The sequence below is a fragment of the Antechinus flavipes genome, chromosome 1 (genome assembly GCF_016432865.1).
Source record: "Antechinus flavipes isolate AdamAnt ecotype Samford, QLD, Australia chromosome 1, AdamAnt_v2, whole genome shotgun sequence".
Classification (NCBI taxonomy): Eukaryota; Metazoa; Chordata; class Mammalia; order Dasyuromorphia; family Dasyuridae; genus Antechinus; species Antechinus flavipes.
Genome location: NC_067398.1, coordinates 164,916,474 through 164,931,192, shown reverse-complemented (window position 1 = coordinate 164,931,192; position 14,719 = coordinate 164,916,474). Strand labels below are relative to the sequence as shown.

The following is a 14,719-nucleotide window of genomic DNA, read 5'->3' as shown; positions in this document are numbered from 1 at the left end:
GTTTGATCAGCCAAGCCTGCTGTCTGTATTATCATATGTTGGGGTGAAACTAAATGTTACATGAAAGAGCTCCTGAGGCATGTATTGTAACTTTATTTTTAATTGCTATTTTCATGCTTCTTAGACAATATTTCTTTTACCTCTATACTAAGAGTAACTTTTGCTACTTTCAGATTTTTGTTCTGATAGTAATGAGATTTGAATTGTTATAGTTTGATTTGTTGATCAGAATGTAATGTCTCTCGCCTCTTACTTGAACAGAGAATTATTAGATTTTTGGAAAGGGAATAAAAAAGAAGCATTTTAAGATTTTCATGTTGCTTCTATGCACAAATATAAGAAATTGGTAAGTAATAAAAAAGTCAACGAAGACTTTTACTGTATTTGAAGAAAAAGAATAAATTTACCTACTATTTTTAGGTAGAAAAAGATCTTTTTGTTCTACATTGTTTATATTTAACTACTTTTTTCTTTTAAGTCCAAGATTTCTCTACTTATGGCCAAATGCTCGCATCTCAGTGATGGGAGGAGAACAAGCTGCAAATGTTTTAGCCACAATAGCAAGAGACCAGAAAGCGAGAGAAGGGAAGGAGGTAAAAATTCTTTTTATTTTTTACTCTCTTTAGGCTGCTTCCAATGACAATGTTCAGTTACAAAACTTTTAGAATTTCTAAGAAAACTTCTGAAAATTAGTGCATGAAGCATATAGAGTTTAATTATATCTTAATAATTTATACTTAGTAAGATTTAAATAAATTTAATTGGTATTTCATTTTGCTTTACAATATTTTTAAGCATGTGAAGAGTAAGAGGGTACTACAGTTAATGATGAAAACTGAAGATTTTATTAAGCTTTGAAGGTATAAGTAAAGGCGCTTTGAAACAGTAATGGAAGCTTATTGACATACCAAATAAAAAGGAAAGGTTTCTTATTTTTATATTTCTATTAGATTCTGCTAAAGTTTTTAAGTGTACAGAAGAAAACAGAAGGAAATTCAAAGAAAAATGAGATCATTTGTTGTTGAATTTTCTTTTTAAAAAAGCTATATGTTAACTCTACACAGTCTTCTTCTCTACTTTAGAAGTCTTTTATTATTTCTTGCTTGGATTCTTGTCATAGTCTAATTAGAATCCTTCTGGTACTTCCTTCTTTAATATGTCTTCCATAGAGTTTTCCAGAGCTCAGGTCTGATCATGGTATTCTTTTGTGTTAACTAACCTTCAGTGGCTTCCTGTTTCATATAGACAGTGGTGTGCTAGAGCTAGTTTGTACCAGCTCATGAAAACCAATCATTACTTTTTCAAGGATTTAATGAGCCAGTTGTTAAATGTGGATAGTGAGCAATTCAGCCAGCTCTGCACTGGTAATGTTTTTTATTCTTTTTGAGTAATTCATGGTAACCATAGCAGAGTATGTTTTCAATACTTTATTGTCTCTTTAAATGGTTGTGGCTTTAATAATGAATATTTGAAAGTGAATTTAATTGAATTTTCTTCTAATGCTGCTAATACGGGGAGGGAAGAACACCTGGAGTGGTTATAAGTTCTTAGAAAATTCTTCTAAAAGAATCATTTCGCACTGTTTTAATCATTGGTTATAAAAATTAATTGATATTTCAGTATCTCAACTAAAATAATCATTAAAAATTTTTCTGAATAATTTTTTTTTCTCTTTGTTACCAATCTAATGGAAAAACCAAACTAAACTCAAAATTTTAGCTAAAGAATTTGGAGTTTTTCGTATGGGTACACTACTGGGACCAAGATGGGTATCATGTAGTATATGAGCTGCTTCTAATATAGGGTATGCATATGCTGTGTTATTTATGCATTTTTCTTTTTCTTTTGATTATTCTGGTTTTGAAAAGCAATTAATTAACATTTTTTTTGTTAAGACTTTGCTTTAGCGGTTAACATTTTATTACTTTTAATAGGTTTGTAATTAAAATCAACTTAACATTCAGATATTGCTCAAGCATACTTAAGAACTTTGGGAAATTTAAAGATTCATGCTAGAGAATATGAATCTCAGTTTGAAGATTGGTTAAATCAGAAATATTTAGAGATAGTCCTTGTAGTAAAAATAATATATTTAGCATTCTTTCTAGGAATATATTATTAGAAATATCATTCAACACATTGAACTTCTGTCTTTTATCAGATAAAATTATAAAAGCACTTGAAATTATTTTGATTTATTAGAATATCTACTTTGACTTATGAAGAACTAACTTTCCCATGTATAGTCAGTGAAAAATTGTATTAAAGTGAAATTTTAACACAGGAAATTGATTTGGACAATTTTCAAAATTTTGTACATAATGTAGTCTCAAACAATATCAGAACATCTTCAATTATACAAAAAGTTCAAAGAATAATTAGCACTATTGTGTTCATGAGTACTGAAGAAGTTTCAGTGTAATGAATGTAATTTGTATGAGGGAGAAATAATTTAACAGTAGATGACATATCAGATTTAATGACAATATGTTTATTGGAAAAAGAGTTACCAGATTATGATATAATTCCTTTTGTCAAATTGTGGTTGATTTGCAACCATAAGTTGGGTGGGTACATAAAAATTTGGTGAAAATCAATGAAAGCATCCTGTGAGAATAAATTATATATGTACAATAAAGAGTATTATATGTTTTATTATTATTTATAAATTGTATGCTAGGGATCCTTTATACGAGGAATATTTTTGATAAATTTTTGCCAGTATATATGCATGTGTGTGTATATTATACAATTATTTTTGGAGTGTTAAACATTTATCAGTACATCATTTCCTCTATTATAAATAGAAAAGCTGCAGCTTAGCTTTTAAAGCTTTTTACCATTTATTTGGCTTTATCCTATCTTTCCAGACTCATTCCATGTTATTTTATGTCACATACATTTTTATTCAGATTGGCACACTTATTCCCCAAGTTTATCTTCTCAAGTCCTCCTCTCTTCCTTTTGCAGATTTTGCAGATTATCCCTCATTCTCTGGAATGTATTCCTGCTGCACTTGCACATCTGAGATTTCTTAGCTTCTTTTGAGGCCTTTCCTCCATTAGTGGGGGTTTTTCCTGTTTTCAAATTATATTGTATCCTCTGCCCCCCAGTAGAATTTAAGTTCCTTGAGGGCAGGGACTTTTGTTTCTGTGGCTCCAGCTTCTTACACAATCCTTTGTAGCAGCAACAGATAGCGCTCATAGAAAGCTTTACAATTTTGCAGTGATTTAAAAAAAAAAATTAGACATGTGATTACATCAGAGTATTGAGAAGTTAAATGATATGAAGGATTTTGCATAATAACTTGTCTTATAATGTATAGCCATTTCGTTCTTGAGAGTCTTTAAACCAGACCTCTCACTATATAGTATAGTTGATAAAATGGATTTGAGTTTCTTTTTCTTTCAGTTCTCCAGTGAAGATGAAGCTGCTTTAAAGGAACCTATCATTAAGAGATTTGAAGAAGAAGGAAATCCTTACTACTCCAGTGCAAGGTATTTGCTTAAAAATGGCTGTTCTGATAGCAGCTTCATAGATTTTAGCAGTTGTGAGAATTGTCACTTGGTTATAGTATCTAAAAACTGTCTTTGGACACCTGCTTCTCTTAATTGTCCTAGCCCCTTTATCTGGAATGCATCTTTTAGTCTGAGGATAGTATGCTGGAAAGAATGCTTACTTTTTGAAGTCAAGGAACCTATGTTCCATTCCTAGTTCTGCTACTTACTACTTATATAACTTTGGCCAGGTTACTTAATGTTTTTGGACCTGAGTTTACCTATCTGTAAAATGAGGTCACCATCATTTTTATAATGGGGTTGAATTTCTGTGGAATCATCTCCATTAGTTTTTAAAGCCTCCTGTTCCTTCCCAGATATCTCTGGGTTGCTCAGGGTATATCTCCTTCCTTAGCAATAATAATGCCTTGTTGGTGGAGTTGTAAACTAATCCAGCCACTCTGGAGAGCAATTTGGTTTTATGTCCATAGGTTTAAAGAACTATGCATACTTTTGACTCAGCAGTACCACTACTAAGTCTGTATCCCCAGAGAAATAAAAAAAAAAGGAAAAGGACATACACACACACATATATTTATAACAACTCTTTTAATAGTGACAAATAGTTGAAAATGGAGGAAATGCCCATCAATTGGGGAATGGCTGAAAAGGTGTGGTGTTACGATTGTGATGGGACATTATTGTACTATAAGAAATAATGAGCAGAATGCTCTCAAAGAAAAGCTTGAAACTTACAGGAATAATGTAGAGTGAAGTGAACAGAAGCAGAACATTGTACTTAGTTACAGAAGTATTATATGATGATTAAGTATGAATGACTTAGTTTTTCTCAGTAAAATAATTATCAAATTTAATTCTGAAGGACTTAAGATGAAAAATGTTGATTCATTCTGAATGCAGATTGAAGCATACTTAAAACACTTTTTTGTCTGTTTTTTAAATTTTTATTTTTAGGTTATATATGTATATTAAATTTTTTTTTACATATTTCCATATGAGCTATGTTGGGAGAGAAAAATCTAAACAAAAAAGAAAAACCTTGAGAAAGAAAAAAAAAAAAGAAGAAAAAATGGAGAAAATAGTAAAAGCTTTGATCTGAGTTCAAATTTCCATGGTTTCTTTTTCTTCTTGGATGGCATTTTCCATACAAAGTTTATTGGAATTGCCTTGGGTCATTGACTTGCTGAGGAAAACTAAGTCTATATTATAATTCATCACACATTCTTGCTGTTGATGTGAACAATATTTTTCTAGTTCTGCTTGCTTCGCTCAGCATCACTTCATGTAAGTTTTTTCAGGTCTTTTTGAAACCAGCCTGCTTGTTATTTCTTATAGAACAATAATATTCCATTACCTTCATATACCATAACTTATTCAGTCATTCCCCAAATGATGGGCATCCATTCATTTTCCAATTCTTTGCTACTACAAAAAGAGCTGCTACAAATATTTTTGTATGAAGAAACTTTTCCCTCTTTTATGATGTCTTTGAGAATACATGATCTGAGTTTTCTTTAACAACATGACTAATAATGAGTATATTTTGTATGACTGAATATGTATACCCTACATAATATTTCTTGCTTTCTCAGAAGGAGGAAGGGGAGGGAGAGGAGGAAGAATTTGGAACTCAAAATTTAAAAATATTAAAAAGTCTTTTTATATGTTATTGAGCAAGATTAAATATTAGATAAAAGATTTGATTTCATTTTTATTTTGTCACACTTTGCACTTTGCAGTCAATGTCCATTTGTCATTTAATTACCTTATAGAATTGTTAGCAGTGTTTTCTGTTTGTTTCTTATGCCTCTTCATGAGGCAATAAATTATCTTTGTCTCTTTTAATCAGAAGTCGAGGAGCTTGTTATTTTAGGCCTCTGGTTAGCTGCTGAAGGTCTCCAGGAAAATCTGATTCCAAATATTTTGAAGAATGCCTCAAGCTCAGTATCTTATGTTTTTCCCTTGGGCAGATGGAAAATGAAAATAACTTTTTACTTCTTTAAAAATTAAATTATTCTGTGCACTTGGGAAGACTTAAAAAGTTTTTTTTTAAAACAATAGAAGGAAAATAAACTTTATGTAGAATTCAGATTTGGATGAAAAGCTTGTTTTTTCTTCTTGATTTAGCATCAATAAAAAGCAAGCATATCTTGAATTTATTCTTCTTTCTTATTCCTACATAAATAAATCTCTTTATTCTTCCTTATACCGGTTAATAAAACAGAGAAAGAATATGGGACCCTGAGGTTATAGAGACAACATACAATGTATATTTTAGTCAAATACAATAATTTACTCACATGATTGTGGTTGGATTGACAGGTATGGTTGAGATATATTTTTGTGAGGAAAATTGCCTAATTTGCATTTCTCTTATCTCTCTCTGAGTTGTTTTCTTTGAAATAAGCAGTTCTTTAGTATGGAATCTAAAGATTGCTTCAAAAAGTTTTAACATGACTAATTCTTTTTCTTTTTATATTTAATTTTACTTTTTCTCAATTACATGAAACAAAAATTTTTAACATTCATTAAAAAAAAAATTTGAGTTCCATATTCTCTTCCTCCCTCCTCTCCTTGAGAAAGTAAGCAATTTGATGTAAAATTATACATGTCCAGTCATGCAAAACATATTCATATTAGCTATGTTGCAAAAGGAGGCAGATCAAAAAGCCAAGAATAATAAAGTTTAAAAAAAGCATTCTTAGATATCTGCATTCAGACTTCATCACTTCTTTCTCTGGAGGTGGATAGCATTTTTTATCATGAGTTCTTTGGAATTGCATGACAGTAATTCTTAAAGACAGATGAATCTTGATTTTAAAAAAATGAATTACATCTAGAGGAGGGGAATAAAAAACGTCTCAACGAGTTCTGTAGAAATAGACATCCAAAAGACAGTAAGGTCAATCTTGTCATTCTATCAAGCATCACCAGGTACTCACAGCCTGGTGAATTAGTATGTGAGAGGAAATTGTGCTTTGGATAAGCTTTCTTTTCCTGAGAAATTTTCTGCCTCAAGCCTTTTGAAGTCTGAGCTTTAATTTTTGTTGTTTGTTTGTTTTGTTTGTTTGTTAGTGATGTGTTAGTTTCTTATCCTGTTCAGACTTAGGTTAGATCAGGAACCTAATCCTGATTGATTGGTACTGATCTTTCAGAAAGCTTTTTATTCTTGTATTGTCATAGCATATTTAGTTATCTTCAATTCTAATAAGCTATTCAAAATGAGATGTCAGTTGTCTTCTCCTTAGCTATTTTTCTAATCAAACTTTAATCAAGTATCTTATTAGAAATTCTTACCTGGAGCAATGTTTATTAATGAGCATCATTAACCAGCCTTGTTCTCTTTGTGTTATTTTAATTTGCTTATTTCAGAGGACAAGTTCAATCAATTACATTCTATCAAATTATATAGGAAGTTTTTTCTATTTGCTGTTGTTACTTCAGAACCCCTACTTATGAATGTTTTATAAGCTTGGATTTGATTCATGTTTTGTCGATAAAACTATAATAGATGAATTAATAATTGATGCTCTGTTCTGATACTGAAGGAAGTTTGTTTAAACAAGAGGAAAATTGTCACTCCCAACAACCTTTAAAAAGCAACATTTCCCCATCTTAGTTCTAGACCTTAGATGTTGGTAATAAAAAACAAATAGTCTCTTAAAAAAAGAAGTCCTTTAAAATAGTGTCAAAAGTTAAGAAACGCTTTCTCTATAATATTAAGAATTTCATAAAGGACCAGCAATTTAAATTATTTTGTAATTAAAGTGTACCTAAACATATTTGATCATTTTCATGGTACGGTACCATGAAAATGATCAAATAGGTTTAGCCATAGGAGTTAGTCTCATGTTTCACATCTTATCAAAACAATCCTATTGAATGAATACATGAACAGGTGAATATTTTTCTAGACATACTGCTTGTATTATTTAATTTTATGTAAATAAAATTAAGGTAACAGAACCTATAAGTGTTAAGATTATTCTCTGGGATAGAATATGAAGATTACTTTGATGAGAATTGAAGTATCCCTAAGGCCTTTGATAAATAAAACAGATCATCTTCCAGTAGTACTACTGTGGCAGATCTTCACTTTGATTAGTTTTGGTTAATAGTCAGCAAGCATTTATTAAGTACCCACTGCTATACTGGGAATATGTAGTTACAAAGAAAAGCAAAAACATCCTTTACTCTTAAGGAACTCACGGTGTAATGGAAGTGACAATATGCAAACCCCTACATACATACGAAATATATGTGGATAAATTGGAGGTAATCTCAGAATTATGGCACCAATATTAGGACTTAGCACTAGCATCAGAGTCACAGTTTTGACCCATCTGTTCGACAACACAAATTTCCATCAGACCTCCTCTCCCACTTCTCTGTAGTTTCTCCTTTCAAGTATTTGGTGTGCATCATTATCTGAAAACATTTTTTGCATGTCTGTTATATGAAAGATAGGGCATCTTGTTGACCCAATAAATAGAATACCATTCCTGAAGTCAGGAAGACTCTTCTTCCTAAATTCAAATCTGTCTTTAGATTCTTATTGGCTATGTGACCCTCGGTACTTAGCCTTTTTTGTCTTAGTTTTTCATCTGTAGAATAAGGTGGAGAATAAAATGACATACTACTACACTATGTTTGGCAAAAACTCCAAATGTGGTCATGAAGAGTTCAGCACATTGACTGATTGACCATATAAAGGGTCTCAGGTTCTATACATCATACATTAGCATGTACACACATGTACATATAAATATAGAGGCAATTATATATATGCAAATATTTTGTACAGTTTTTTACATATATCTAATGAATACAGAGGACTAGAAAAACAGTCTATGCAATTATTTATTCAACAAATATTTACTAAATAACAGTTATGTGTGATATGCATGTACATGTACACACATGCCCTCATCTCACATGGTGTTTAATAAAAATTCCTTAAATGATAACTATCCATATTATACCCATATATACTGTATATACTTATGCTTTTGTCTAAAAATCTAGTCTTGATGTCTTCTTCTTTTTTCTTCTCTGGCAGATTGAATTTTAATATATTGGATGTATTACCTTTTTGAATACTTTCATTTTCTAGAATTTCAGAAAGTATCTTTAACTGCATGAAATATGAAGTTTTGTTTAAGCTTCATTTTTCATCCCTTTTTAATATATTCTTCTCCTGACTTTAAGCCAAATTAATGCTGCTATTGCAAATATGTCTGGCTTCCTTCCTGTATTGTCTTCCTTCTAAGTAAGATTCTGGACTGATGTCTAAGGTGAAACAATGCATTATTTCTTTCCTTTCTTGGTTTATTCTTTTCTCAATTTATATTTAGTTCACTGCCCACCAGTAATGATAAATAATCATATCCCATCAGTTAGGAAAAAAAGAATGAAAACCCATTCTGCAGCAAGTGGATTTTAAAAAGTTTGTGTGTGTGTGTGTGTGTGTGTGTGTGTGTGTGAATTATATAACATTTGTCTTTTGGAATTGATAAACTAAGTTAAGGGCACTAAGTAAGACTTGTGAGAATAATAAGCTTTTAAAATGAACAGGTCTTCATTTTTTGGCAAAAAGGTTTTTTTGACCTATTTAAATTTCACTTATTCCTGTCAATCACTTAAATACAAAGTGGTTTTTCCCCTCCTATTATGAATCTATTAAGAACCTCTACTCTACGCCATGGTAGCCTAGTATCTGATGATAAGACAATGCTAATATCTGATTGTATGGAATATTTGACCAGACTTGTTTGTGTCCCCAGCAAGATTATATAAGCTTGAAGGCATCCACTTATATTATCTACAGATAGCTGCCTTTTTGTAACTGAGGTCTTTGGCAGAATATTTTTAGAACTATCAATAGTGAGTCATTTCTGTGCCTTATTCTTGTTATTAATTTCTTTGGTGACTTGGGATGAGATATTTAACATATATTTCTTTGTTTATTCATCTACAGAAGGCTCCAGAAATTGGTGGCTTCCTCCTTTTCCCCCTTTCAATTACATATAATGCTGCCATGATGAATTTTGAGCAGAGGACTTAAAAAAATTCCTGAAAAAGGAATTAATGTGTCAAAGTATAAGACATTTTGTAATTTTTATTGAACAGTAGGGAGTAGTTAAATAAATTGTGGTAACTTAATATAATGGAATACTGTAACATAATTTAACTGGTCAAGTATACAGATTGCAAAGAATTCTAGAATAATCTTTATGAAATAATGCAATTAAAAAATCATAACAGAACATAGAATATACTTACTTACAATTACATAAGTAAAGGCGAATGAGAATGAATGGATAGAGAATCCGCATGCAGACAAACTAAAAAAAATTATGATACTTTATGCATTGAAATAAATTTAAATGTAAGTTGTTATTAAGCAAATCTTATTTGTATTAATAGAACATTTAATTATTAATAAGGAAATGTTTTCCTAGAAATATGGTTCAAATTTGTTGATGTTTACCTAAAACTGCTTCTGTAGACAGGGAGCATGCCACACAGATACTGACCAGTGAGATGATGTTGGGAAGTGAGGGCAAGAAAATCATTTCCTTAGTATTACATATCAGCAGTAGCTTTTTGGTGATGTTCTTATTTGTGATATATGATTTCTTCTCTTTCAGGCTGTGGGATGATGGAATTATTGACCCAGCTGATACCAGACTGGTCCTGGGTCTCAGTATTAGTGCAGCCCTCAATGCACCAATTGAGAAGACCAACTTTGGAGTTTTCAAGATGTAACAGAATTGTAGGAAATTTTCCTATGGATTTTTTACTAAAAAATACAAATTAAGGGCCTTAAAATTTAAAAATCATGGTGCAATAAAAATTCTCAGTACCTTTGAGTTATTTTTTAAAAAATATGCTGGAACATAATTGTATAAATATGTATACATATATTGGATTTAACATATATTTTAACATGTTTAACTTCTATTGGATTACTTGCCATGTAGGCAAGGTGGTGGGGAGAAGGAGAGGAAAATTTGGAACACAAGGTTTTGCAAGGGTCAGTGTTGAAAATTTATTCATGCATATGTTTGAAAATAAAAAAAGAAAAGAAAAAATATGCTGGGTTTTATTTTCAGCCATATTCTCTTTTGAAAATAAATTAGTGAGGTTGCTTATTCAGTACATCTAAATGTATTTTAACTTTCCTTGAGTGGCCTCTCTAAGCCTCATTTTCATCATTTAAGACAGATAATGTGTGAAACCTCTATCATAGGTATGCTGTGATGATAAATCAAGTAATGTATTTCATATGTCATAAATCATATGCCATTTATAAGCTGTAATTTTGGTCAAGTTGTTTGATTTCTCTGGGTCTCAGTTTCCTTATAAGAGATGGACTAAATAACCATCAGGGTTTTTTTTAGGAATAAATCAGTGATTTAGAAATTATGTTTTTAATCCTGTAAGAAAGAATCATCCATTTAAAGTCAGGCATTCTAAAGAGTATTATTTAAATCTTTATTTTCACAGAAATGAATAGATTCTTAATTATGTTTGATATTATTTTAAAACTAGTAAGAAAAAGTCATATAGCATGAAATGTTGATTTTTCTTGGTCATTGTAACTGTAAATTTAAATGATTTTAAAAATAAAACCTAATAATTATAGACTTTTATCTAATAAAATTAATGATTTAGAATGTTGGTTTATAGTGCATATCAAATTTGGATGGATCTGATTTGTTAAGACTCAAATAAATTTTTTCCTTTAAAAAGTTTATAATTATTACTGACTATACTGTAATACATCTTCATAATTAGAGGACGTTTTCATTTTTAGAAGTAAATTTTAAAGCAGCGATATATTTTGAGAAGTATGTCTGTACTCAGTTTCATCATCTGTAAAATTAGGGTATTAATAACATCTCACAGGATTCTTATTAGATTTGAATAAGATAGTGTATGTAAAGCACTTTCCAAAACTTAAAGCACCAAATAAATGTTGTTGTTATGTAGTAGATTGACAGCTGACCCCAGAACCAGAAAGACCTGGATTCAAGTCTGGCTGATCTATACTGGCTATGTGGTCCTGGGCAAATTGTCGTAGGTGATAATCTGAGACTGTAGTTTGCAGAGAAGGTACCCACCTGCATCAACAGAATGTTTTCTGTACTTTAGAGTTCCACTTACTGGTGAAATCACAGCTCTAATCTTTGTCCTTTCAAAATAATCAGGATAGGGATAGGAATAGAACCTGGGATTTTACTGGTGTAGGGAAATTTAAAAAAAAAAAAAAAAAAGAGGAAATATCTTTGTCAAGGTAGGCAAACACCTTCTCTGTAATCTATAGTCTTTCGAGAGTTGCCTAAAGCTCTGAGAGCTCACATCTACTGTGTGTGAAAGGTAGGATTTAAACTTAGGTTTTCTCCTCTACCTCATCTGTATATGTATGTAAGATAATATATGATCAGTTTTGCAGCTGCATCAGAAATGAATTATTATTTGATTATTTTATTTAATAAAATACTGCTTTTTCTTAAAGACATTGGGAGATTTGGGTGATATTTTTGCCATGTATTTACCATTTATCACCAGTTATGTCAGACATTTACACTGTTTCATTATTCAGAGTATAAAGATCTTTTACAAATATTTTCTTTCATCAATAAATGTTTATTGAAACAAAATTATGAATTTTTCACTACTTTTACTGTGTGAATTTTTAAAAAATGTGTGCATGCCATTTCAGGCAGATTAGTATGTCAAGTAGTCTAATCTTTAATATCCTTTATGTCCAAGATGGAAATTATGTATTGGATAACAGGTGGATTCAGGGAATTGACTGAATTACTTAATGCAAAGTATAATTATTATGACAACCCAGAAGGAAGTCTCTAATGGGATGCCATAAGGTTCTGCCTTTGGTAGACTTGTTCAGTATCTTAATCATTGACTTGGATAGAGTTATAGAAAAGGTTTGCTTATCTAATCTTTGCCTGACAGAAAGCAGGGATGAAAAACTAATCGATTGAATAACATAATCAGAGCTAAACAGATTAGGGGGAAACAGGTAGAAGAAACAATGAAATGTAATAGAGACAATGTAATGTTCTTGGGTTCAAATTTTCAAGTCCAAACTTTGTATTCAGGAAGCTGTTGATGTGAAAAAAATTTATTCATCTAGTGTTTGTAAGACTGTCAGTCAAGAGCTACTTCAGTTGTTAGGGCGTTGTTCAATACAAACTTAAGTGTCTACAAGAGGGAGGTGAAAGTCATGATGTGTTTTTAGCTTTGGTCAGACCATGTCTAGCATATTCAGGCTGGATCTGAGAAACTCATTTTAGAAGGATGTTGACAAGTTGAAACAGGTCTTGGGCAGGATGACCCTGAATAATAAAGGAACTTTGAACCATGCCAAATTAGAATCAATTGAAGGATCACTTTAGCTTGGAGAAAAGAAGACAGTAAGAACGGGATAGAAATCTTATAAAGTGTTATATGAAAGAGATTAATTTTACTCTGCATTACTAAGAAGGCAAAACTAGAACTGATAATCCCTAGCTCTTATAATGTACTTGAAAGGTTGCAAAATACCTAACTCACACAATCTTGTAAGATAGGTGCTATTATCTCATTTTTTACAGATGAAGAAACAGGCTCAGCCTATTTAAATAATTTAGGTTAAATAATTTGCCGCAGGCCACACCATTTCTAATCCAAGACAGGATTGAATTTGGGTCTTACTCAAGTCTAGCATTATGCCCTGCACCACCTAATTGTATGATAGGTGGAAGTGATTAGGAAGCACATTTTGGCATAATATATGAAATGACAAGTATTTTAAAAATATTTACGATGTTCCAGATGTTAGGCTAAATGATGGGGTATAAAGAAGGACAAAAATATAGTCCTGGCTCTCAAGGAGTTCACATTCTCATGACAAAACTTTCTACAATGAAAATAGTCTACAAGAAATAAAAAAGTCAAAAGACTTAGAACATAGAAGAAAGTGTAGGGTCTCTCATCACAAAACCAATTGATCTAGGAAGCAGGTCAAGGAGAGAAAATGTAAAAATTGTTGGACCAGTTGAAAACCACGCCCCTTCCCGTCAAAAAAATCCAAACCGCCTAGATATCCCATTTTAAGAAATGATAAAAGATAGTCCAGATCTCTTAGAACAAGAGGATAGTAGAAATAGAATACACCACTATCCTGAAAGAAATCTTAAAATGAAAACTGCAAAGTGTAGCTCAAATATAGATAAAAAAATATTACAAATACTGAAGAGCCAGTATTAAAAGAGTAGAGAGCTTGGAATACTGTATTTCAAAAGATAAAGGCTTATAACCAAGACTATTTTACCCAGCAACACATTATAATCTTATAGGGGAAAATATGATTTAAAAAAATGAAATAGAGCACTTCCAGGAATTCCTGATGAAAAGTCAGAGTTATGTAGAAACTTTGAACACAGAGAAACCAAATTGTAAATGTATAGGACCAATCATAAACAATGAACAAGTATAGTCTGCTTACATTGTAATATGAGGAAATGTCCCCTCTGAACTCTACCATCAGGAATCATAGAGTTGAATTCTAATTTGGGAGTACTTTACATACACACACACACACACACACACACACACACACACACTAATATTTTAAAAGAAAAATGAAAATGGAGAGGAAAAGAAATAACTAAGGGAGAAAAGAGAAAGGAAGGCCAGGGAATATTATTCAACATAATTAGGGGTAGGAAAGAAGTCTATATAAAAAAAACTGGTCAAAAGATAGAAGAATACTCAGACTTATTTCATTCTGGGAAATATGAAGGACAGGGGACAAGGGGGAATAATGAGAAAATTAAGAATAAAGATATGCAAGAATGACTGAGGAGAGAATTGGAATCAGAAGATTGACAGAATAAATTATGTAGGGTAAATGTGACTGAATAATTATTATACCATAGAGGATGGTTTCAGAGGAACCTGGGAAGACTTGTGTGAACTGATACAGAGTAAAATGAGCAGAACCAGCAATTTATGAAAACAACTTTGACTTAGGAATTTTGATCAACACAGTGACCAACCACAATTCCAGAAGACTCATACTGAAACATGCTTTTCATCTTCAGATTTGTGGTAGATTCAGAGTGTCCATTAAAACAGTTTTTAGACATACCAACACAGAAATCTGTGTTGCTTCACTATATTTGTGTTAC

General features: G+C 31.4%; 1 protein-coding gene across 1 annotated transcript in view; it reads left to right on the top strand.

Annotated features, from left to right (window-relative positions):
- MCCC2 (methylcrotonyl-CoA carboxylase subunit 2) overlaps nt 1-12,184 on the top strand; it is an 89,754-nt gene extending 77,570 nt beyond the window's left edge. Inside the window, exons 15-17 of the mRNA XM_051992513.1 lie at nt 479-593; nt 3,412-3,497; nt 10,169-12,184. Coding sequence (XP_051848473.1) covers nt 479-593; nt 3,412-3,497; nt 10,169-10,286 — 319 coding nt within the window. The 3' untranslated portion in view covers nt 10,287-12,184. The remainder of the gene's footprint in view (nt 1-478; nt 594-3,411; nt 3,498-10,168) is intronic.
- The last annotated feature ends 2,535 nt before the right edge of the window (nt 12,185-14,719 follow it).